This window comes from Anolis sagrei, chromosome 4, assembly GCF_037176765.1.
Source record: "Anolis sagrei isolate rAnoSag1 chromosome 4, rAnoSag1.mat, whole genome shotgun sequence".
Taxonomy (NCBI): Eukaryota; Metazoa; Chordata; class Lepidosauria; order Squamata; family Dactyloidae; genus Anolis; species Anolis sagrei.
In genome coordinates, this window is record NC_090024.1 from 219254020 (window position 1) to 219278177 (window position 24158).

General features: G+C 40.0%; 1 protein-coding gene across 4 annotated transcripts in view; it reads left to right on the forward strand.

Moving 5' to 3' along the window:
* EYA2 (EYA transcriptional coactivator and phosphatase 2) overlaps positions 1-24158 on the forward strand; it is a 177715-nt gene that overhangs the window by 55782 nt on the left and 97775 nt on the right. For all 4 annotated transcript variants that reach the window (XM_060772168.2, XM_060772170.2, XM_060772169.2 and 1 more), the window contains exons 2-4: positions 10181-10299; positions 17895-17943; positions 19504-19646. In XM_060772168.2, coding sequence (XP_060628151.2) covers positions 10191-10299; positions 17895-17943; positions 19504-19646 — 301 coding nt within the window. In that variant the 5' untranslated portion in view covers positions 10181-10190. The remainder of the gene's footprint in view (positions 1-10180; positions 10300-17894; positions 17944-19503; positions 19647-24158) is intronic.

Here is a 24158-nt window from a genome sequence, read left to right on the forward strand (position 1 = left end):
GTGACCTGGGACAAGGTACTCCAATACATAATTCTAGAGCCAGAGGCTAATAACTTTGTGCTTGCATATAAATTATGTAGCTTAGTGAATCTAAATGAAACTAGATAGCAAAGTGCATCTGAATTCAATTAACTGCAGACATAATTGTTGGCAATGGGATGTGCTCATATCTGCCATTTTAAATGTATATAAATTCTTGTCTATTCCAAGTTTATTTTCATGTTGACTTAAATTGCCAGAGTTCATTGTATTACTGATTTCCTCAGACGTAGCATTTCATCAGTGTTTCTGATTTTAGTTACTGCGTCTCTGATTTCATGTTAAGATATTGTTTTAGGGCTATCACCAGTCATCCCAGTATCTACTGATTTTTCCCCTGTATCTGCTGCCTAGTAAGTTAACCATTTAATTGCCGGAAGCAGAATCTGATAATCAGTTTAATCCTGTAGTGGATCACTTGGGTTTTTAAAAAAAGGATTTTATGTATCTATGGATGTAAGGGAGGGTTCAGATAGCATTTGTTTTGGTTTACATTTAGACTGAAGTCCTGAGTGTACTAACTTCAAAGTAAACAGTGCTAAACTTATAGATAAGAAGTTCCACTCATTGAGTTGTCATTGTCTTCACCTCTGTTTTTGTCAGCATGTGCCACCCTAAAGTGGACTGGAGTTGGACATGCTTTCCATTGAGAAAAATGCACCTGCTACATGGCAGTGCACAGTTGAGGTGTACACAAAAATATGTACACGTTTTTAAAACAGGCTACAATTTGAAAAATGAGCTTAAAATATTAAAAAGAAGCCCTCTCCCAAGATTTTTTTTCCATTTGAAGAAGAAAAAACTCTGCACAGGATAGACTTGGAGGAAGAAAAAGGAGAAAATTTATAGCAACTGAGCTGATACATCTACATGTCCATAATAATCCATTGACTAACCTTCCACTTTTCACAGCTGATATTTATTTGTCGTGTCAGAACAACCAGTCAAATTATATTACATTTCTAACAGAAACAAAGCAAACAAGCAGATTACAGAATTTGTGAGTATGAGAGTTGATTAAATGTCCTTTGACCAGTATCTGGCCACTTGGAGTGCCTCTGGTGTTGCTGCAAGAAGGTCCTCCCTTGTGCATGTGGCAGGGCTCAGGGTGCATTGCAGCAGGTGGTCAGTGGTTTGCTCCTCTCCACACTCGCATATCGAGGATTCCACTTTGTAGCCCCATTTCTGAAGGTTGGCTCTGCATCTCGTGGTGCCAGAGCGCAGTCTGTTCAGTGCCTTCCAGGTCGCCCAGTCCTCTGTGTGCCCAGGGGGGAGTCTCTCATTGGGTGTCAGCCATTGGTTGAGGTTCTGGGTTTGGGCCTGCCACTTTTGGACTCTCGCTTGCTGAGGTGTTCCAGTGAGTGTCTCTGTAGATCTTAGAAAACTATTTCTTGATTAAAGGTGTTGGCATGCTGGCTGATATCTGAACAGGGGATGGGCCAGAAATGTCGCTGCCTTGGTCCTTTCATTATTAACTGCTACTTCCTGGCGAATGTCAGGTGGTGCAATACCGGCTAGACAGTGTAATTTTTCCAGTGGTGTAGGGCGCAGGCACCCTGTGATAATGCGGCATGTCTCATTAAGAGCCACATCCACTGCTTTAGTGTGGTGAGATGTGTTCCACACTGGGCATGCATACTCAGCAGCAGAGTAGCACAGCGCAAGGGCAGATGTCTTCACTGTATCTGGTTGTGATCCCCAGGTTGTGCCAGTCAGCTTTCGTATGATATTGTTTCTAGCACCCACTTTTTGCTTGATGTTCAGGCAGTGCTTCTTGTAGGTAAGAGCTCTTCACAGCTCTTCACAGCTGATGATTTATAGCAAGCCCATTCATTTTATAGGGTTTTCTTAGGCAAGCAATATGTAAAGGTAATTTTGCCAGTTCCTTCCTCTAAAATACATCCTGCATCACCTGATATTATGTGCAGTCATCCATTCAAGTACTAACCAGCACTGATCCTGCTTGAAATCCAAAGCATTTGCTCTTGTACTAAAATGAAAAGTCTTATATCAGAAGAGTTCCCCCCATCCCCCAGTCTTGTATGTTCTGGATTCGTTCTTCAGTAATAGAGGGAATTACTTGTACCTCTTCTTTACTTTAAAGAAATGCTTTGTAGCATCTTAAAGTCTAAATCCACATTTACTCCCAACTAGCATAACTGCATTGAATCCTCTGGGCTTACATAAGTGCTGACTTAACAAGTCCCATTGATTCAGTGATTGGATTTCTTATGTCATAAGCTTTTTGTGGACTGCAGCCATTCCATGAGATTCATGAAACGTATAACTCTGTTGGCAAGGGTGTATATAGATGCTGGGGGAATTGTAAACAGTTAGGTCCTACTTGCTGCCTTACTGCAAGGGGCAAACAGAGTAGCCTCTGTGCAAAAAAAAAACCGGACCAAATCTGGTATCAAAAAGGGAATATTGTGCTAAAACAATGGGGTTCATTTCAGCTTACCAAGATATTCTGTCACTAACCTCAACGTAGCCAGTCTTGAATGAAGGGACTACAAACATTGATTCCAGTGTGGAACAGGTAGAATCAGTTCTTATCTCCTGTTCCCAAATGGAGAGAAATGTGTCTTAACACTTGGATTTTTAAAAATGAAGGAGAAGGAGGAGAAGAAAAGTGGGAAGGAAAAGGGGGATTCATAGGCTTGGAATTAATACAAATTGACAGTTTATCCCAAAATACATTTTCTTCAAACTGATGACTACAAAAATACACATTCATGTGTAACTATAGAAGTAAGACTTGATAATAATCGAAGGATTAATTAACTCCACAGCCTTGGAATATAAATCTTGTGGCAACAATAGAAGCAAATTTTGTTGGTTGTGTCAGTTAAATTCCAAATCATGGGGATTTAATTTAACAATGTTAACATTTGTAGCAACTACAAATATAAACAAAAATATGAACAAATGAACAAAATCTGACTACCAGTATTAAAAAAACTCTAAAATCAGAACAGTAAATAAAGAGCAAGAATCAAAAAGCAGAGGAATTCCAGACAAGAATCAATCAGTGCCAGCTAACACCTCCCAACAAAGGATTCCCCCAGGCAGCAACCTTGAAAATACATGCCATTAAATGCTTATCAAGGTGACAAATTGCAACATTCACACTTACCTATAGCAGACAAGAGTTCTTTCCCCCACCCTGGACATTTCACAGATATATAAACCTCACTTACTTCATTTCCAACAGATCCCTCAACCTCTGAGGATGCTTGCCATAGATGTGGGGGAAAGGTTAGGAGAGAATGCTTCCAGAACATGGCCATACAGCCCAGAAAACTCACAGCAATCAAACCAAAATATTGTTCAAAATAAAGAAATTGTTCAAAATAAAGAAACTGTTTACTGTTTGGGACTCCAAAACTTATGTAGTCTGTTAGTCTACATAAAACTTTGTCTTTAACATCACTTGCAAAGTAATGGCAAGTAATGTTTTTCTTCTCCTTGAAACACTTTAGTGAATGCCACATCAACTTTCGAAAAAATTCCCAAACCACATGCACATCATAACTGGCTGGAGGTTTGCCTGATTCTGAAAAATACCTCTTCAACCCCATGTTAAACAGCGCAAGACATTGCAATCTATTCAAGAGGAAGTTCACTGTTTTATGAGAAAGAAGAATGAGAAGCCCCCATTAAGTGAACTAGCAAAATGCAACCAATGAGCTCTTGTGTGATTGAGCTTCCTTGAGCATTAAAAGTCAGAAGTTTATTAAATGATCAAGCACTAAGAAATTCTGGGACAGCAATTGATGCTACTGAAGGGAGCAAGGGGCCTAATTATGCCTCTTTACTATAGTCTCAGGAATAAAGACAGCTGCCTGCAATATAGTCCCATACACTGTTACTTGGGAGTAAGCTATTTCGAACACATGGGTGGTACTTCTAAGTACACACTGCACTCACAAAAGTCTTTGTATTTAAAGATGTTTTAATGTCAGCATATGGGGAAAGTCAATTGCCCTTCCCCTGCAAGTAGGAAAAATGAATGATAACCTGTCAATGTTGACCCACTTTAGAAACAATTCTGGGGGCCATGGGGTCAAGGACCAAAAAACAATCAAATACTGCCCCAAGGCTTCACTTTATCATCCCTGATCTATGAGGTGCCCCAAGAATCTGTTTTGGTGTTGCTTCAGGTCTTAAGATGGCTACACTCTTTATGATAAATTAGAAAATATACCCTATTATATAATCTAGCTTAAGAACTGTTAAAATGGCAGGATAACCCTCCCAAGTGAACAAGTTGCATCTTTGCTCATTTGCCCCCCACTCACCCTTTCCTAAATTCTCAATCGCTCTTGCCATGCCATCTGTTACCTTTATTTTTCTGAATGTTTGATCTTTATCTCTCTGTATAGGTAGTCGTCTGTCACTTAGGTAGCTGAACAAAAGCGTGCAGTGGTAAATAGAAAGGTGAGCTGGTTCAGGCCCCGACTTAGAACTTTCCATATGCTTTTAATCTGTTAGCAGCCATAGGAGCCTTTTGAAGTGCCTCTTCCTCCCCTCTCCCTCTCTCCCTGCTGCCCAGCTGTCATCTCCTAAGTTCTGCTCCCTGACACTGCTGCGGAGCACTCTTCTAAAAGCACAGTCATGCTTTTGCCTTAATGCTGCAGCCCCGGGGGAAGTACAGTGACGACAGGGCTAACAAATGGTGCAATCTGCTCTGTACAGCTGCGGGGTAAAGCAAAATAAGGCTGGAGGAGACAAAAGATGTCTGGATCTTTTCCTGTACAGCTTGTAGTGGGAGCCATTGCAACACTTCAGTAAATTCAGGGATGTGTTTTCGAAGGCTTTCATGGCCTGAATCACTCAGTTGTTGTAGGTTTTTCAGGCTATACGGCCATGCTCTGGAAGCATTCTCTCCTGACATTTCGCCTGCATCTATGGCAGGCATCCTCAGAGGTTGCCTACCTCATACAGAGAAGAGTTCTTTCTCTCTCTCTGGATATTCCACAGATATATAAACCTAATTTTCCTAGTTTCCAACAGACCTCACAACCTCTGAGGATTTTTATTTATTTATCTTGTCATCAGCAACCATACCATTGTATTTCAATTCTAACAGAACAAAACAAACACACAGATTAAAAAGAAAAGAAAAAAATGCACAGATTTTGCAACTTGGTAGTTGGTTAAATGTCCTTTGACCAGTATCTGGCCACTTGGAGTGCCTCTGGTGTTGCCACAAGAAGGTCCTCCATTGTGCATGTGGCAGGGCTCAGGTTGCATTGCAGCAGGTGGTCAGTGGTTTGTTCTTCTCCGCACTTGCATGCCATGGATTCCACCCTGTAGCCCCATTTCTTATGATTAGCTCTGCATCTCGTGGTGCCAGAGCGCAGTCTGTTCAGCACCTTCCAAGTCGCCCAGTCTTCTGTGTGCCCAGGGGGGAGTCTCTGAGGATGCCTGCCATAGATGCAGGCGAAACGTCAGGAGAGAACAACCCAGAAATTCAGGGATATTTGGCAATCAGGGGCGGCTCAACCATTACGCAAAGTAAGCATTTGCAGTATAGTTGATTTTGCCCAGGGGTGCTCTTGAGGCACTCTTGGGGAAAAATAGACCTTGACATATGCGAGTTGTAGTTACTGGGATGTATAGTTCACCTACAATCAAAGAGCATTCTGAACTCCACCAATGATGGAATTGAACCAAATACAGAACTCTCACGACGAACAAAAAATATATATCAATGATTGGTGGGGGGGGGGGGGGCACCAAAATACTGTTTGCTTACCATTGAAAATTACCTAGGGCCACCTCTGTTGGCAATGCAGTGAAGAGCAATTGTAATAGAATCTGTTTTCTCTGAAATGCTTGGGGCCAGAGATTTTTTGGATTTTGGATTATTTTGGTGTTTGGAAGACAGTCAACCCTCCAACTCAGTGAGGCTAAGAGTGCTAGACCCCTATGAAAGTGGGAGAGCTGCAAATAAAAACACTCTAGGAATCTGTAGGTGCTCCTGTGCATCTTTATTGTGGAAGTTGACCACATTGAAGGGCCTACACATGCTTAGAGAAGTATTATCCCTAGGAATCTCTCCTCTAGCACAACTTCTAGTAGAAGTTGACTATAGAGTTGCAATGGAGGACCTAGATATTTCAAGAGATAGCAAATTAATCAAATCTATAAATCATCAAATCCGCAGAAGACAGATCTGTAAAAGTGGAGAACCAACTTTATTTGTATTTGCATATTCATTATGAATGGAGGATGGGATGAAGAGGGCTAGTTACACATCCAGCCTCCATTGAGGCTGTTAGAAATTTAATCAAAAGTTTGATGGATGAGGGAGGCATACCCGAATCTCTGTTTTTTATTCCCTTTATCTGAAATGCATCCTACGCTATCTTTGTAAAGAAAGGTTTTTGAGTGTTTTGTACAGTAGAAGTCAATTCCAACAAGAATCTCTTCAACTCCTATTGTGGAAGTTATTCTTTGGACTGCAAGGAGGTTCTGGAAGTGGTAGTCCAAAACTTTTCCAAGGTCTGCTCACAACCCAAAAGCAGTGGAAATCCATGGGGCATTTTCTAATTTCCATTTCTTAGCTACTTTCAATGAAAGCAGCATAAATAATAGCAATAACTTTGCATTTTATTTCTCTACAAGTATATTGGTAATCTTTAGTGCTCAGAGGTTAGCTTGAATTTTCTTGCAGATACTTTGTTTGCTATTTCTCGGTGCTGACGCCTGAAAATCTTGTATTTCATTATAAACCTCTTGCATGTTGATGTGGCAGCCAGTTTTTCAGTGAACCTTGAATTAATTATATTTACGTGAGCTCTGGAAAAACATTTGAATGTCTAGTATAACCTGACATCTTGAAAATGAAAAGCAGTGAATATGTTTTTTAAAAATAGTAGTTTGAGTAAGATTCCATAGTTATGGGCTATTTATTAAATCGTCAAAATCACAACTTGATTTCATTACATAAATTAAACCAATTAGTGCTCAAATTACAGAGAGAGAAGGTTATCTGTCCCTCAGCCATCCATAATAGTTCCCCAAAGTTACTTGTTATAGAAAGTTAAATTATAGCAACCACAATTTATTTAAAATGGGGTGTGGGGGGAGCTTATGGATTTCATTAAAAGCTCTCTATCTTTCCCCTTATAATTCAAACATTGCTACCAATTTATTGTATTAGAGGAAACTCATATTTAATACAATAATAAATGCTGGACTGGATAAATAAAATTTCAGGATTTAGGCTTACTACAGGGGAAGTCGGTTGTGTTCCACAAATGTGTGTAATACAGGCATGCCTCAGTTAACAAAGCCTCTGACAAAGTATTTTATGTTCAAAGTCTTTTATGCCCAACAATTCCCCTTCTTCTTTGTCTTGTTGGATATTCTTTGGCACTGGGAGGATAATAAATAGGGATGGGAAAAATGGAATTTTAGTGTTGGGTTATTTGCAGTAAACAATGCAGTAAGACTTGATTTGGAAAGAAAGGGATTCTGCTCTAATTGGTCTACAACAGACAAGATAAGCAGTAGCTGCCTCTAGGATCCTCCCTGAACATTCGTGAAGAACAAAACAGAGACAAAATGAGAAAGCAAATAAACATGCCTTACCAGCATGTTACAAACTGTAACTTTGGCCATGAATATTGAAATCTTAAGTGGTGGCTTTGAAAGAGAAAAAATAATAATTCCAGATTCCATTTTGGAATTAGCTTTCAAGTACTCCCTAGAAGGTTCAAAGGGTAATTGTTTACTTATGCAAAACTTAGGTAACCCAATAGTTTCATATCACAGAAGTATGTTGTTAGTTTTCGATGAAATATTTGCTGAGATATTATGAGCTTTTCTTCTTTTTCAACATTTAAGAACCTAAATTCTTTCCTCCTTGCCTTCGCCTCTGCTGCTAAATTATCGGTTTAAAAAGTCATGACTTCCTATTAGAGGACCATCTAATTGGCTTCATTCCAGTACTGTTTTTACCTAAGTTTCTGCAGATATTGCATTATCTTTTCTTAGATTATTAAAGTCATTTATGCACACTTATGTTTAATTATCAAATATTATTTGTTATTAAAATGATTAAAATTATCATTTTAAATTATTATCATTTAGCCTAAGTATATTAAAATATTAATAATTGTTAATTATACATTTATTAATAATTGTATGTTATACATTGGCTTGATGAATGTAAGGCTGGGGTGAAAATTGCTGGAAGATGGCACCACTTTGAAAATTGCTGGAAGATGACACCACTTTGATGGCCAAAAGCAAGGAGAAGCTGAGGAGCCTTCTAATCAGGGTGGCAACAAGAATGATTGCTCATTGGAGGGAAAGATATTAGAGGCAAAGATGAAGTACTTTGGCCACATCATGAGAAGAAAGGAAAGTGCAGAGAAGACAATTATACTGGGGAAAATGGAAAGAAAAAGGAAGAGGGGCCGACCAAGGGCAAGATGGATGGATGGCATCCTTGAAGTGACTGGATTGACCTTAAAAGAGCTGGGGGTGGTGACGGCTGACAGGGAGCTCTGGCGTGGGCTGGTCCATGAGGTCATGAAGAGTCTGAAACGACTGAATGAATAAACAACAACATTATACATTAATTTTTTTACAATTTTGAATCCTTATGAATTACGTTAAAATTATTTTATTGCACATCAGCACCACCATAGATCTTGTATAACATCCTAGATAGGCTTAAATACTTTTGTAACCAAATAGGTTAGATGGGATTAAATACTTTTGTAACCAAATAACAAAGCAATCAACTTCAGCAAATTTCTTGTCAGATTTCACAATTTGCAAGGGTCATATAAAATATTTCATAGAATCATAGAATCATAGAGTTGGAAGAGACCTCATGGGCCATCCAGTCCAACCTCCGCCAAGAAGCAGGAATATTGCATTAAAAGCACCCCTTCATGTCAGAATAGTTATTACAACGGCTGCTCCCCAAATCTAGTCATTTAGTTTGCATGTTATACATTGGCTTGACGAATGCAAGGCTGGGGTGAAAATTGCTTCCCAAATCCTATGGTAGGAGGAAGCATTTTTGAAAAGAGACATGAGAATGCAGGAAATCCATTTCAAGTAGTGTGATATTCCCATTCATTGTTCTACACCGGGTCCTCAAAATGTACCTTCAATTGAATCGAAGTGTTCATTATGGGGCTGATGTTTGTTTGGTAGCTCCATCTGAAACATTGAATTATGCATAGGAAAGCATGTAATAGACGTGCGAGATCAAGTTGTCTTAGGCTGGTCCTATACTGCCATATACTCCAGTTTTGGAATTCAGATTATTTGCTATGAAGTAGATTATAAGAGTCTACATTGCTATATAATGCAGTTGAAAGCAGATCTGCATTCAGAAACTGGAGTGTAAATGGGTCCTTAGAAATTTCTTCTTTACTATTATTTGTCATCAAGTGGACTGATGGCTGAAGAGGTTTTGGGTTTTGCTGTTCACTGAAGCCAAAACTGCTACTGTCTCCTAGAAAAACATGTCGCTGGACTAAAAACGTGCTAACTATGTCTTTCCCCATAACATCTAATTTGACCCTTTAATGCATGCAATCCTACAAAAAGTTAAGGCTGCTTATTTCTCATTCACTTCTCATGATGTTCACTCACTGCATGTGAGATGGCTTGTCATTGGGATTAATTTGGACCGATCCTGTGGAATGGCTTCCTCCCTTTAAATCTTCCATGACTATATAATGCTGTCAAGTGCCTCCTACGTCCATTCTTTCGTCCCAGACACTTCTGTAACTCTCCATCTTCTCCAATGCAATTCCTTGCTTTGAAAAGTGATGGTAGTTCTGAAATATGCAGCTTTTTCCTCGTGGCAGTTTAAGAAGCACATAAATGTAATCTTCTGGTGGCAAAATCCAGGATGAGTAGGAACACATTTAATCAGAAGGGCTTAATCTCCAAGGGAAGTGAATGCTTGATTTTTAATTCAGCATTTTCCCTTTGATGAAAACTTTTTTGTTAATGTTGTTTATGTAGAATTTATATGAAGCCTGGGTTTAGGTAATCAGCTTTAATATTTGTACTCCTAGGGAAAAAAGTAGAATCATTAGCAAGCACGCATAATTAATGAATAAATTATCTGGATTCCCCCCCCCCCTTTGTTTTCCTCCAGGTATAAGGAAATGCTAGATCTAGTGACATCACCCAGCTTGACTGTAAATAGAGAATATCCTGATATTCTGAAGCTTAACCTTTCTAACTCTTATGCCACGGTTCCAGATGACATAGAAGGTAAGCCGACAATTTTTATTCATGATTTATTAACATTCAATGCCTAGCTCTTGGGGTGTGTGCGTGAACTTGGAAGAACTGGGACAAGCAGACTTGTGGGCCTATCCCTGCATGATTTGGGAATTCAGAGGTTTTTCTCCTAAATGCGTCAAGCAAATGTGATTAATATTTCTCAATTGTACTGGCACTGTTATGATTATTTCCAGTTGTGTGGTCTCAATTTTGGATGAAGAAGATGTTTGGAAGTTGCTGTGGCTTGGTGATGGAATGTAAGCTTTGCATGGAGAAGGTTCCAGTGTCAATTTTCTCCTCTTTTTTAATGAATATCAGAGAGAAAACATTGGAAAATATTCTGCTGGAGACACGTTGCCATAGAGGATTGGTATACACCAGGGTGAGAGAGACCATATATCTGATAACGGTTGTTTTCAGTGTTACTTTTGCCTGCTTGTATCTTTCAAAGCCACAAAAGAATAGGAAAGTAGGGAAAAGGTGACTGAAGAATAGTCAGCTTTGATATGTCTGATATATGCAGTTGATAAATCCGATTCAAAGAGCTTTCCTAGCTGCATGCGATACATGTGGATGTAGCTCTCCTAACTCTAGGATGACTGTCCGCTGTTTGCCTCTGTCCGTCCTGCTTTGTGTTGTTAATGGTGTAGCTGTGGTCCTTTATATTTGCAATGCGTTTCTACATTTTCAGATTTGTGTTCTAGGTTTTACATCTTTTCTTTTGTGAGAGATGGTTCCTATTTTGGGACCCTTTTCCCTGAGCAAATGCTGTCAGTATCTTTGTTTTGGAGATATTAGGCTGCTTTTAAAATGAAATAGCCAACATTCACATACATTGAGTAGAATTCCAAATCCTGCGATTTTAAGTCTCTGATTTGATCATATGTATATATATATTATATCTGGAGTGCCATACTCATGGATGGAAATGGATGCACATGGACACAAAATACTAGTGCATCCCTTCACTTCTTGTATCCTATCTGTTACTTGCCTTTCCAGTTTTTCCCTGGTTAAATACTATCTGTAATCTTTATTTTTGAGTTAAGTTACTCTCCTTTTAAAACTAAATAGCCAGCATTCACATACATTGAGAAGAGTTTCAAATCCTGCCATTTTAAGTCTCTGAAAATATGTATAACTGGAGTGCCAGACTCGTGGATGGAAATGGGTGCACACAAGACACAAAATGCTTTTGCTCTTGCATCCCACCTGTTACTTGCCTTTCCAGTTTGTAAAACTATTGGGACACATATTTAAATTTTGGCTGTTCTATCACATACAGATGAATCTGTTGTAAGGTTAAGTATTCTTCTATGTGAAAGCATTGTGTAATTGGAGAGGAGGGAATGATGCAATGATCTTCCGAGCACCAGTGAGAAATTAAGAGAGTGAGCTAATACTGTTGTTTCGCCTTTCTAAATCATTTTGAAGCAACTGTTAACAATGTTGTTGATTAAGATGTTTTTCCCCTTCTCATGCATTTCAGCGTACATCCACATAATTTCATATTAATTGACACAAGATGGCAACACATTACGCTATCACTATTATTATTAAACGTGTTTGAATTTCAACTATTTTAGCATGTATAATTACTCCTTTTGTAAGCTTGGATAATGTGGACTCTTGTTTCTGATCCTTTGCCTTTCTCCCTGCACTCCACACACAGTTATCATTGCTGAACACTTTTACTTCTCACACTTACACAAACACATGCACACACAAAACCTCCTTCGAATCTGTGGTCTGAAGTTTCATGCTTGGCAGATACTGAGAATGCATTCTTTTGGTAGCTGAGGTAAGGAGATGGAAACTTATCTGCCTTTCCTTAGTTCCCTTCTTTTTCCTTGACATGGTTGGTATAAAGAAAAAGAAGGGAAGTAGAAAAAGAAAGAAGGAATGTTTAAATATGTTTTTAAAATTAGTAGTAAATTATGCAGCTAAACTTACTTCTTGCAAGCACAATTCCAGCTATTGTTTTCTGCAGCTAAACTCCAGCAATCTTTCTGCTTAAAACAGAGCTGGCAGAAACTACCCAGTGTATTTGACTGTGGTGATGATTAACCCTTTCCTTCAAGATCATGAATGGCCTTTTAAGATATTTACAATTTAATAGATACTATAGACACAATCCTCCTTAGCTTTGTGAATATCAGAGTGACACTGAGTTGAGACAATATATCTTGTGAATTCTGACACTTATATGTGTGTTGGAGAAGCGGTGTGTCCAAATGGGTATCCTAAGGAATGCCTGTTGTAATGCTGCCTGGCATACATTATATGCATTAATAATGCAGTTGTTGACTATGATGTTTTAATCTATGGCTATAGCCATATTTTACCAATTTTACTTAATATAGGTTGCTGTTGTGAATTATATATGTCTGGTTTGTGTAATTGATTTTATATGTTTATGTATTGCATTTTATGTGTTGTATGGCACTATCATATGCTGTTTTGTAAGCTGACCGAGTCCCTATGGGAGTTGGTGGCGGGGTATAAATAAAATTATTATTATTATTATTATTATTATTATTATTATTATTATTATTATTTGAATTAGCAGTGCTGTCTCATTAACATAGCTGTGGTTTTTAAAAAAAATTCTTCTTGCTGTACAATGACCTCTTCAGAAAATAACTAATAATCTATGATGTACACTGAAAATGAAAATAATTGTAATAACATAGTTATCATACAGTCTGCCCTCCATATTCACAGATTCTGCAACTATGGATTCCACCATGAAATCATCTTCCTCCAAAAAGAATCCAAAATGCAAATCTTGATTTTGCTGTTTTATATAAAGGATACCATTTTACTATGCCATTGTATATACTGGCGCTTGAACATTCACTGATTCCAAGAGGGATACCAAACCTCGAGAGATACCCACAGTATTAAAAAAAACCTGAAGTAGAAAATGGTGTATATAAACAGAAAGTGTAAGATGAAAAGCCCTGCATGCACAAAATAGGTTCTTGCAAAGTATTAAAAAGTCATCAGCCCTTGATATCTACAGATTTGAGACCTTGAACTAAACTTAATTGGATAGGTCCAAATAGAAGAACAAAACACGAAACTGTTTTGGTTTCAAACTGTTTGGTTTTAAGCTGTTTTGGTTCCACTCCTTAACTGGGACAATTGCTCCGGGCTGGTTATCTAGCTGCCCCCACTTTGCAGTGACTGAAGTTTCCAAACCATCTTCAAAAGTAGCCAACAAGAAATTTTACAATAAGTTTGCAATATAATTAGGACCACGAGCAGCCACGAGTAAATGCTGGAATAATGAATCAAGGAATGAATAATCCCAAATGAACAATTCCACTTTGTAAATTATTGTAATAGCAATAATCAATTTGCGTGGCAAAGAATGATTGTCAGGTAACATATTAGCATCTTGTTTAAGATGTAAAAACAGTATGACTCAGAGATGGTGTTGCATGTCTTATTGTGGTATAAACAGGAAAATGGGATGCAACTGTTAATAATTTAAAGTCCCGAAAAGGGAAAATTAACTGAATTGATGAATCTTAAATAACTACTGATTAACCAAGATCCCATCAATACAATTAGTCCACTCTAGCTGAGACAAGCCATGGAATTTAGGGCATTGTTTTTACCAATGAGGAGTGGTCAGAGTAAGAAAAAGTTTAAAAGTTATTTTCGCAATTTGGTAGGAATCTTAGGCACATGTACTGGAATCTAATTCAGTTGAGGGCAATTGAATTTATCCTGAAAAACATTCTTATCATTGTGATGTTTATTTATCATTTATTTTCTTCTTTTACATCACATTATATGTTTTGTTTTGTTTTTTTATGAAAACAACAAAATTGTTGTGCAGTACTTAAGGCTAAAACAGATGACATGCAGGAAAAAAAGTTCTTCCTGATTATAAAAATGAAAATTTGGTTCAGTTGCCATACTACAGAATTATAGTATTGAGTATGCATGCCCAGTGTGAAATACATCTTACCACGCTTAAACAGTGGATGTGGCTCTTAGTGAGGCAAGCTGCATTATTACAGGATGTCTTTGCCCTACACCACTGGAGAAATTACACTGTTTGGCCATTATTGCACCACCTGACATCTGCCAGGAAGTAGCAGCCAATAATGAAAGGACCAAGGCAGTGACATCCCCAGCCCATCCCCTGTTCAGATATCAGCCAGCATGCCAATACCTTAAATCAAGAAATAGTTTTTGCAGGAACACCTGAGCAAGTGGGAGTCCAAAAGTGGCAGGCTAAAATGCGGAATTTCAATCCATGGCTAATACCAAATGAGAGACTCCCTTCTGGACACACAGAAGATTTGGTGACTTGGAAGACACTGAACAGGCTGTGCTCTGGCACCACAAGATGCAGGGCCAACCTTTAGAAATGGGGCCACAAAGTGGAGTCTACGACATGTGAGTGCAGAGAAGAGCAAACCACAGGCCACCTGCTATTATGTCACCTGGTCCACATGCACAATGGAGGACCTTCTTATAGCAACACCAGAGGCACTCCAAGTGGCCAGCTACTGGTCAAAGGACATCTAATATAATGCCGGGTTTTAAAACTTTGTGTGTGTTTTTTAAAAAAATACATTACAGCTGTACCCTTGGTTTGCTCCTGATACGATAAATAACTAAATTATTCCAATTTAGCTGCCATAGTTCCATTCTATAGAAGTCTGGAACTGGTAGTTTAGGGGGGCATTGGAGCTGTCTGGGAACTCTAAATGTCCCTCCTTGAACTGCCAATCGCAGGACTCCATGGAATGGAACCATGGCAACTAAAATGGAATAGTAGCACTATAATTAGGTAGTGCAGATGGACCCCAAGTGCATAGTTAAGGTCCTTGTTGGCTCAGAGGACCTATTATCTCAGCTTCAGAGGAAGGCAAAGGCAAACCCTCTTTGAACAAATCTTGCCAAGAAAGCCCCATGATAGCATCACTGTATGTCATAAACAACGTGAGGGCACACACCAACAATAACAACAACAAAATTCATCATCAGCCCATTAGAATCTCCTTTTTCAATATTCTTGTTACTTACTAACAATGCCCTATTATTGTGGTTTGTGTATGTGCTTTTTGCCCCCTACACAATTTGGGAATGTACATGGAGCTGGGAGAGAGAGGTCATGTATTCGTAGACTATTTTCCTTCAATACAAGCAGGCATTTTACATTCATAAGACTAAATAAAAGGTTCACAGAAGAAAGATAACAGGGTCTGATAATAGGCTCTGTTCAGTTCTGAATGATGATAAACACACAATAAAACATCAAAGGCAAATAAAATTATGTATTGAGGATAATTTTCAGGAGACAACCAGCAATGAATACAGCAATGTCCTATATATAGAAACAAATGCTGGCTACTTTGGAAATGTTTCATAATATTATTTTTATGCTTAGATTTTCAAGATATCTGCATACAATATTTTATTAAACAAAACATGTCTGAGATACTTAATTCACTATTTTAATGAATTGCTGAATAAACAGAAGTCTCATTTGGGATGGCTTGCTAATGATAATCATCTTGTGATGATTAGGGCAGACTTTAAGTGAAAATACAAACTAGAATAGAAATGAATTGGAATCATTGTGCAAAAAAGGGACATGAGAGAAGTCCCCCAGAAGGATGGTAAAACATCAGAAACATCCAGGTGTCCCCTGGGCAACGTCCTTGCAGATGTCCAATTCTCTCACACCAGAAGCGACTTGCAGTTTCGCAAGTTGCTCCTGACATGAAAAAAAATGAGTAAAGAGGAACTTTACACATGTAACCAGTTCCCATGGTCTTAAATCCTATTATTTGTCTCAACTACAGTAGAGAAAACCAATTGGATTTACCAATAACACTCAACATTCAACACTTGATTCTAGTCTAGTTGGGACTGAGGCAGAAGTTTCCAATCATACTATTACTCATTATTAAGTAGTGTATCGGTGCCTTCAGTGTACCTTTTTATTCACTAGGGCTGCCAAAACAGCTAGTGAATATCCTCACAAAATAACATGTTCTCATTCAGGTTGCTGTTAGCTGCATATTGAATTGACACCGCAGTTCATGATGGAAGTATCTAGATTTGGAATGGGCTGAAAATGGACCTTGTTTTACTGATAGATATCTGAGTGATTTGCTGTTAATTGGCAAGAATTTCTGGGTCCCAGTTTTTTTGTTTGTTTTGTTGTTGTTTTGTTTAATAATAACTGCACTAAAATGGCTCCCACACCATTATCCTAAAAAATATTGCTGAAATGAGGAATAAAGAATCGTTGGAATAATGAGAAGTGAGTTTTTGTGGTGAGGCTGAGCTCCCTTCGACTCTGGCTGCTACTCAAAACAAATATCTGGGCTCAGAATTCTTTGGGATAAGTATGTGCATTTTGTGGAAGGGTTCCAGCTGATACATCTTGGATTTATAGTAGAAAATAAAGTAGATTCTACAAGTAAAAATGCTATCTATTGCTGATCTCTCTTCTCCAATCCAGAGGGCTTAGCTTTCAAATCTCTAGGTCAGTGGTTCCCAACCTGTGGTCCATGGACCACCAGTGGTTTGCAAGGATGAAAATATGGTCCACGCCCTCACCATTACTACAATGTTTCCTTGAAAACATGCAGCAACAAAAGCGACTAGTCTCATGAAACCCTCTTATGGTGCTGAGGCAATGGGGATGTTGGGAGGGGAGAGGCTGACTACCCCCAAAAGATTACTACTACCATATCAGCTCCAGATTATTAAATATGGTTTTCTGTGGGTGAGTAGATAATGACTACAGGATGGCGTATGTTCTGTATCACAAACTAGAACTGGTGTGGTCTATCCAATGCAATTTTCTGAATCAACACCTCAAATAACCAAACTGAATCTAAAGTTGACCAAAAACTGATTTATAATCCTTTTGGTACTAATGTTGGAGAGTGGTCTCTCGTCAAAGCGGTCCTTGGTCAAGTGATCCCTGGTCAAAAAAAAAGGTTGGGAACCACTGCTCTGGGTGGTAAAGTTATAAATCAAGGCGGCAATATGAAGTCATGACTAAATCCAACTATCCACCTACTGTCCTAATGGAGGTGTTTGGATTGCTGGCTAATGTATGAAGTGGGGTACTGTGATTTGTGCCATCTTTAGTCTGTATGTAAAGGGCTTTGTTGTTTGAGGTTCTTTGCTCTCTTTGGATTAATGTTGTAAGGATGATTTGGGTTTTTAGTATTCCTCGATTACATTTTTGTTGTCTTGATGTTTTTTCTTCCCTGTTTTACTTAAGACCTTCCTGTGTATGTGTCTGTCAGTGTAAAGCCTGAAAACAATGCAGCATAGTATCTCTTTTCATCTTTTTTTCTTCTACCAGGCTTTGATTATTACTTTATTTCAGGGCTAGTCAGGCAATGTGAGATGATACACAACACTGCTTTAATTTTGTGGGCTGTGGAGGTCAACCTATGCCCTATGAGGCCAATTATGGATGCTTTTGTTCTACATGCCATTTAAACAAAGACCTCAGAAAGTAATTAACAGATTGTGATCTCACTGGCATCAGTGTAGTTGGTATTGTTAATTATGTTCATTTTGTTTTGTAGGCAACAGCAAAGCTGCACCTCACTGTTCCCTCCATCTCTGTGCTACAAAGTAAGAATGCCTTAATTGAACTTGTGATTACTGTAATAATAAATAATTATGTTTGCATAGAAAGAACCGTTTACTCACTTATGGAAGGCTTCACTGTAATCATTCACCTGAGATAAGGTCCTATTGAAATCAGTAGAACTTGCTTTTGAGTGGACATGTGTACCTTTGCACTGTTAAATCAGTTAAGTAAGCTTGTGTTTACTCAAGCAATTGGTTAAATCTAAATCAAACAGGTAGTAATGCCTCTAGATGAAATCTAGTGTCACTCACAGTTTTCAATGGTAGCTGGTGGTTTTGATGTCTGAGGGCAGGAGTGTGAATCTGCTTCAGGCTTCAGTTTTAAGTGTAAAGAAACTGTTAAAGGTTTCTGTTTGGAGCTTGGCAATTTGTTGGATAAACCTTTTAAAGTTTGGACTAAAACCTGGAGCAGAATCATTGTATTACAAGCTGCCATGGATTACAGCTATGGCCTTGTCTCCAGAGGGTTATGTACCAGGGACACTGAAATGAACTTAAAAGTATGGTTGCTAAGATGATAGAAAATGAAAACATTGACGCAAGTTTAAACAATGGCTTGTCTTTTGTAAATCTTGATATTCCAACATGGTAACTTTAGGAAGAACTTCCTGATGGTAAGAGCTGTTCGATAGTGAAATACGCTGCTTGGATTGCAATTGAGGCCCCCTTTTTGGAGATTTTTAAACAGAGACTGGATGGCCATCTCTCAGAAGTGCTTTCATTTTTTGCCCTTGCATGGCAGGGGGTTGGCCTGTACCAGGGGCACTGAAATGAACTTAAAAGTATGGTTGCTAAGATGATAGAAAACATAAACACTTAAGCAAGTTTAAACAATGGCTTGTCTTTTATAAGTCTTGATATTCCAACATGGTCACTTTAGGAATGTTGGATGGATGGCCATCTCTCAGGAGTGCTTTCATTTTGTTTCCCTGCACAAAATTGTCCTAGATGGCACGTAGTTTCTATAAATTCAGTTCTGTCATTATACCATCATTTGATGTTGTGCTGGACATGAGCTATTCTTACTGCTTGAAGAAAGACTGTAAATGTAATTTTGATATAATGCTCAGTGATCTTCTTTGAATTATTTTGCTTCTGCTTTTTTAAAACAACTTCTTAAGAACACCTATATGTGCTGTCGTATATTAAGACTTTAACTTAGAATTTTGACCATTTGAGTTGTTCACACTGTCCCGTTAGTCTCTCAGCACAAATAGTATGTATTTATTAAATGTGTGTTGCATGACACTAGGTCTAGGTTAGATCCAGAAACGATGTGCGTGTTAGATGTGCATTGCATGACCTATGTATAATTTCAGCTGGTTTACACACACTTATTGAGTTATTGCCTATTACCTCTGTTACTAAATAAAAAGGTAGTCATTTGAGCTATCTGTTTTGAAAGTGGTTCTGAAAATTAGTGAATGTTACAATTCAATTTGATCAAACATTGTTTGGAATGTCTATTATGTTTGTTTTGTGTTGTTTGTCTTAGAATTTTTCTCCCTACACTTCATTTTTCTCTTTTTTCTTTTTAAATAGGCATTATCCTCATATCGTAACTGTCCCATCTTTTCCAACAATGGCCACATATGGACAAACTCAGTACAGTTCAGGAATCCAGCAAACGCCTGCTTATACAACATATCCTCCACCTGGGCAACCTTATGGGCTACCTTCTTACAGTGAGTTGTGTGCCAGCTTTTTTACTATACTTGCCATTGAGATTTCTTGATTCTTTTGATACAAATGTATGATTTTAAACTATCTGGATAAATACTGTTGCAGAGGATAAAGCTAAAAATCATCAACAGCTGTTAACAGTGCCTCTGTTAATGGAAGATAAAAGCCATTTTCAGACAAGCCCAATTATTCAGTAGATAAAATAATGGGATTATACTCTTTGGCTGTATTTAACAATTCAGATGTAAAGGTCAAATAAAACTTTGTATATAACTGTATGTATGTATGTATGTATGTATGTGTGTGTGTGTGTGTGTATGTATGTATATATGTGTGTGTGTGTGTACGCGCGTGCGCTGAGGTATTTCCAGAAGATGTCTTAACACTAGGAATATGGCTTGTACATGTGATCTTTCTTCACTGTGTTCATTGAATTACATGGAGATGTTCATTTGAAGGAAAACACAGTTTGGGAGACAAGTACAGATAGTAGAGTACTATAGGGGTTCCACCGGCTAGAAGAGGAAGCATCATTCAGTACTATTAAGCTAGAGAAAAATGCAAGTTCTACACTGTGACAAAGTCAACACATGTAACTCCAAAGCTCTGGCAGAAGTAGTGACAATAAGGAGTTTTCATACAGTAAAGTCCCAGATCCTACATTAGAATCATTTCTAACTTTATGAATCCATAGCCACATTCCAGAAATGCAACAAAACTTTACTAGTGAATTGCAAAGATGTATAATCAAGCAATGGCAAAACTGCTCCAATTGACTTTGGGCACTCCTGATGTGCATCAGGTGCTCCCCTTGTTCTCCACCACTTCTTAGCTGTTGTGTGAATCTGCATTAGGGAGCTGCTAGAAATTGCAGTCTCGCATCAAGAAAGTCCCATTGAGCACACATTACAGGACCAAACAAACACCCTCCCCAAAGCTCAAACAGGCTCAACCCATATGCCATTTTATAGGGCACAATCAGCACTTCGATTTGTGCTCAAAAACAGAGTGATGTCCGGTGAAACTGCTGTAAACAAGGATGTACTCCTTGTAACCAGTTCCTCAATATCTGCGTCATCTTTCAAAACCGCTTACCTTGTTGACATAATTTCTTTTGTCCACTTACACATATGGATATATTGTCACATTCCTTGCAGATCTGGGGCTATAGCCAGGACCAGGCCTAAACAGCATGTGTGTGAGTAGGTAAATTTAATTTGCTACAGACCTAGTACATAGAACCATTCTCCACATATCTATTTCAACACTCAGACTTTTTTTGTGTGCAAAAACCAGTCAAACTAGAAAACAAAAGAAATATTAGCCCCTTTTATTTATTCAAGCTAAAATCTTAAAAATTAAAAAGTTTAATTTTAAGAAGTGCAGCTCTACACATGTCATTTGGATGCCAATTCACTTTCAATTACCAGACACGACCATTGTCTTGTGGGGTCCCGCAGGGCTCTATATTGTCCCCCATGTTATTTAACATCTACATGAAGCCGTTGGGAGAGATCATCCGGAGTTTCGGGGTGCGGTGTTATCTGTACGCAGATGATGTCCAACTCCTTCCACCCACTGTTGCGTCTCAGAATAGATTCACCTTGCTTTCTCTGACAAAACCAGCCAAACTTGAGAGGTAGGAAGTTTATTGAAGCAATCAAGTAGAAGCAATAAAAATTCAGTGGTTACAAGGTAAAAAGTTCAATATAAGCAGGAGACATGAAGCCAAGCAGGAAGCCAAAACCAAGAAGTAGCTTAAGGTTACATGAGATGGGCCGTTTCTATATCCCTAGCCCCCGAGCTGGAGCTACTTTAAGCCATATTGCAATGTTGAAACTAACACAGGATCCATGTCCAGGCAGAATACTTATACGTTACACATCAAACAGCAAACATCAAACAAGCCTTAACGAGCAGTTTTCCCACAGCTGAGGTCAACACTTCTCTGCCAGCCGCGCACTCCTTCGCACCACCTGCCCTGCGCGGCCTTGCATCCCCGCAACTGTCTGACCTTGCTTCCCAGCATCTGTCTTATCAACCACATTCCAATCTTGTGAAAGCATTGAAGACACACTATCATTCCCAGCACTCTCCTCACTCCCATTCCCATCAAGTTGGTGCTGAACCACAACACTATCCCCCTCCAGGGCCCCCCCTTGCCCCCCCCGGCCCGGGCTTGGCCGGGTAGGCCCGGTGAAACCGGGACACCAGGAGAGGAGCATGAACATCCCGAGCATCCACCCAACAGCGCTCTTCAGGCCCATAGCCCACCCAGTCCACCAAGTACTGTAACTTGCGGTGATGACGGCGAGAGTCCAAAATGTCCGCTACTTCGAACTCCTCCTCGCCATCGCGTAGAATCGGGGGGGGGGGCGGAGGAGCCCCGCCAGCATCCGGCCGGACTTCCGTGGCGGGTTGTAGCAAGGAACGATGGAAAACTGGATGAATCCGCATACCGTGCGGGAGTTTCAGTTTAAAGGTCACAGGATTTAACTGTTCCACCACTGGGTACGGTCCCACAAAACGGGCGTCCAGCTTTCGAGAGGGGTGTTGGATAGGCAGATGTTTAGTGGACAGCCAAACACGATCTCCCACTTGAATCGGTGGACCCGGTTGACGATGGGTATCAGCCATCCGTTTGTAATCCTCTTTTGCCTGTTCAAGCTGAGCCTTTAAGATCTCTTGAATCGCTGAGAGCTCCTGCAGCCAAGTGGTTGCAGCAGGGACCTCCCCAGACCCAATCACGGAGGGAAAGAACCGGGGGTGGTATCCATAATTAGCAAAAAACGGGGCTTCTTTAGTCGTTCCGTGAGTAGCATTGTTGTAAGCAAACTCGGCTACAGCAAGAAGCGATGACCAATTGTCCTGTTGATAGTTTACAAAACATCTCAAGTATTGTTCAAGGGTGGCGTTGGTCTTCTCGGTCTGGCCATCAGACTGTGGATGATGCGCTGACGACATCCGACTCTCGATGCCTAACTGTCGCTGTATCTCCTTCCAGAAGTGCGAGGTAAATTGAGCCCCACGGTCGGTCACCAAACTCTTTGGAAGTCCATGAAGACGGAAAATGTGGCTTAGAAATAAATCGGCAGTTTCTTTGACAGTAGGCACTCCCCCACAGGGAATGAAGTGTCCCATCTTGGTGAAAAGATCCACCACCACCAGAATGGTAGTGAAACCTTGGGATTCCGGTAAATCCGTGATGAAATCGGCCGACACAATTTCCCAGGGCCGACTCGGAGTAGGCAAAGGTTGTAGCAAACCAGCCGGTTTGCCAGTAGGATTCTTGGGGTGGTAACACACAGGACATCCGTTGACATACTTCTCGACCTCTCGCCGGATCTTGGGCCACCAAAAGTCCCTCAGTATTAACTGCATTGTTTTAAAAATCCCAAAATGCCCCGCCGGCTTGGTATCATGGCATAGTTTTAAGATTTCCTCCCGCTCGGGACCGAGCTGCACATAGACCTGTGAACGATGACACACCATCCCATCTATTTCTTGAAATGGGAACTTTAATCCGGCCTCCAGTTGTTCTTGCACCCACAAGTCCTCTTGCTGCTGCGCCCGGATTCTTTCAGCCAGAGTCGAAGGGGGTCTTGTTGTGCTGGTGAATGCAAAGTTTTCTGGCCGCAAAATGCAGGACTCTGAGGAGTCTTCTTGGCCCCGAGTATATTCCGGCTTGCGCGACAAAGCATCCGCTTGTTTGTTTTGGGCCGCCGGCACATAGCAAATTCGGAAATTGAATCTCTCAAAAAACAACGCCCAACGCTGCTGTCGTTGGTTTAACTTCCGGGACGTACGGAGATATTCCAGATTGCGGTGATCCGTATGAACTTCCACTGGTTGGGGAGCTCCCTCTAGCCAATGTCTCCAAGTCTCAAACGCTGACTTGATGGCTAGGAGTTCTTTTTCCCAAATGGTGTAGTTCCGTTCTGGGGCAGTCAACTGTCGAGAAAAGTATGCACAGGGCTGGAGATGATCCCCCGCAGGTTGTAGTAACACTGCCCCGACCGCCACATCCGACGCGTCGGCCTGCACCACAAACAGCTTAGTGGGATCAGGATGCTGCAGGATAGGCTGGGAAGTGAAAGGTTCCTTGAGCCGCTGAAACCCTCTTTCCGCCGCCTCAGTCCATAGGAACGGCCGTTTACCTCTCAGGCATTGGGTAATGGGGTCCGCCCAACGGGCAAAGTCTGGGATGAATTTGCGGTAATAATTGGCGAACCCCATGAATCTTTGGATGTCCTTTTTGCTCCCAGGGGATTTCCATTCCAACACCGCGGAGACTTTAGTGGGGTCCATGGAGATTCCCTCCGCCGAAATGCGGTGTCCCAGGAAGTCTACTTCCTCTAGGTCGAAAGCGCACTTCTCCAGCTTCGCGTATAGTCCATGATCCCTCAGGCGCTGAAGCACCGCACGCACCTGTTGAGTGTGGTCACGGGGATTCGTCGAGTAGATCAGAAAGTCGTCCAGATAAATGACTAAAAAACGGTCTAAAAAGTCGCGAA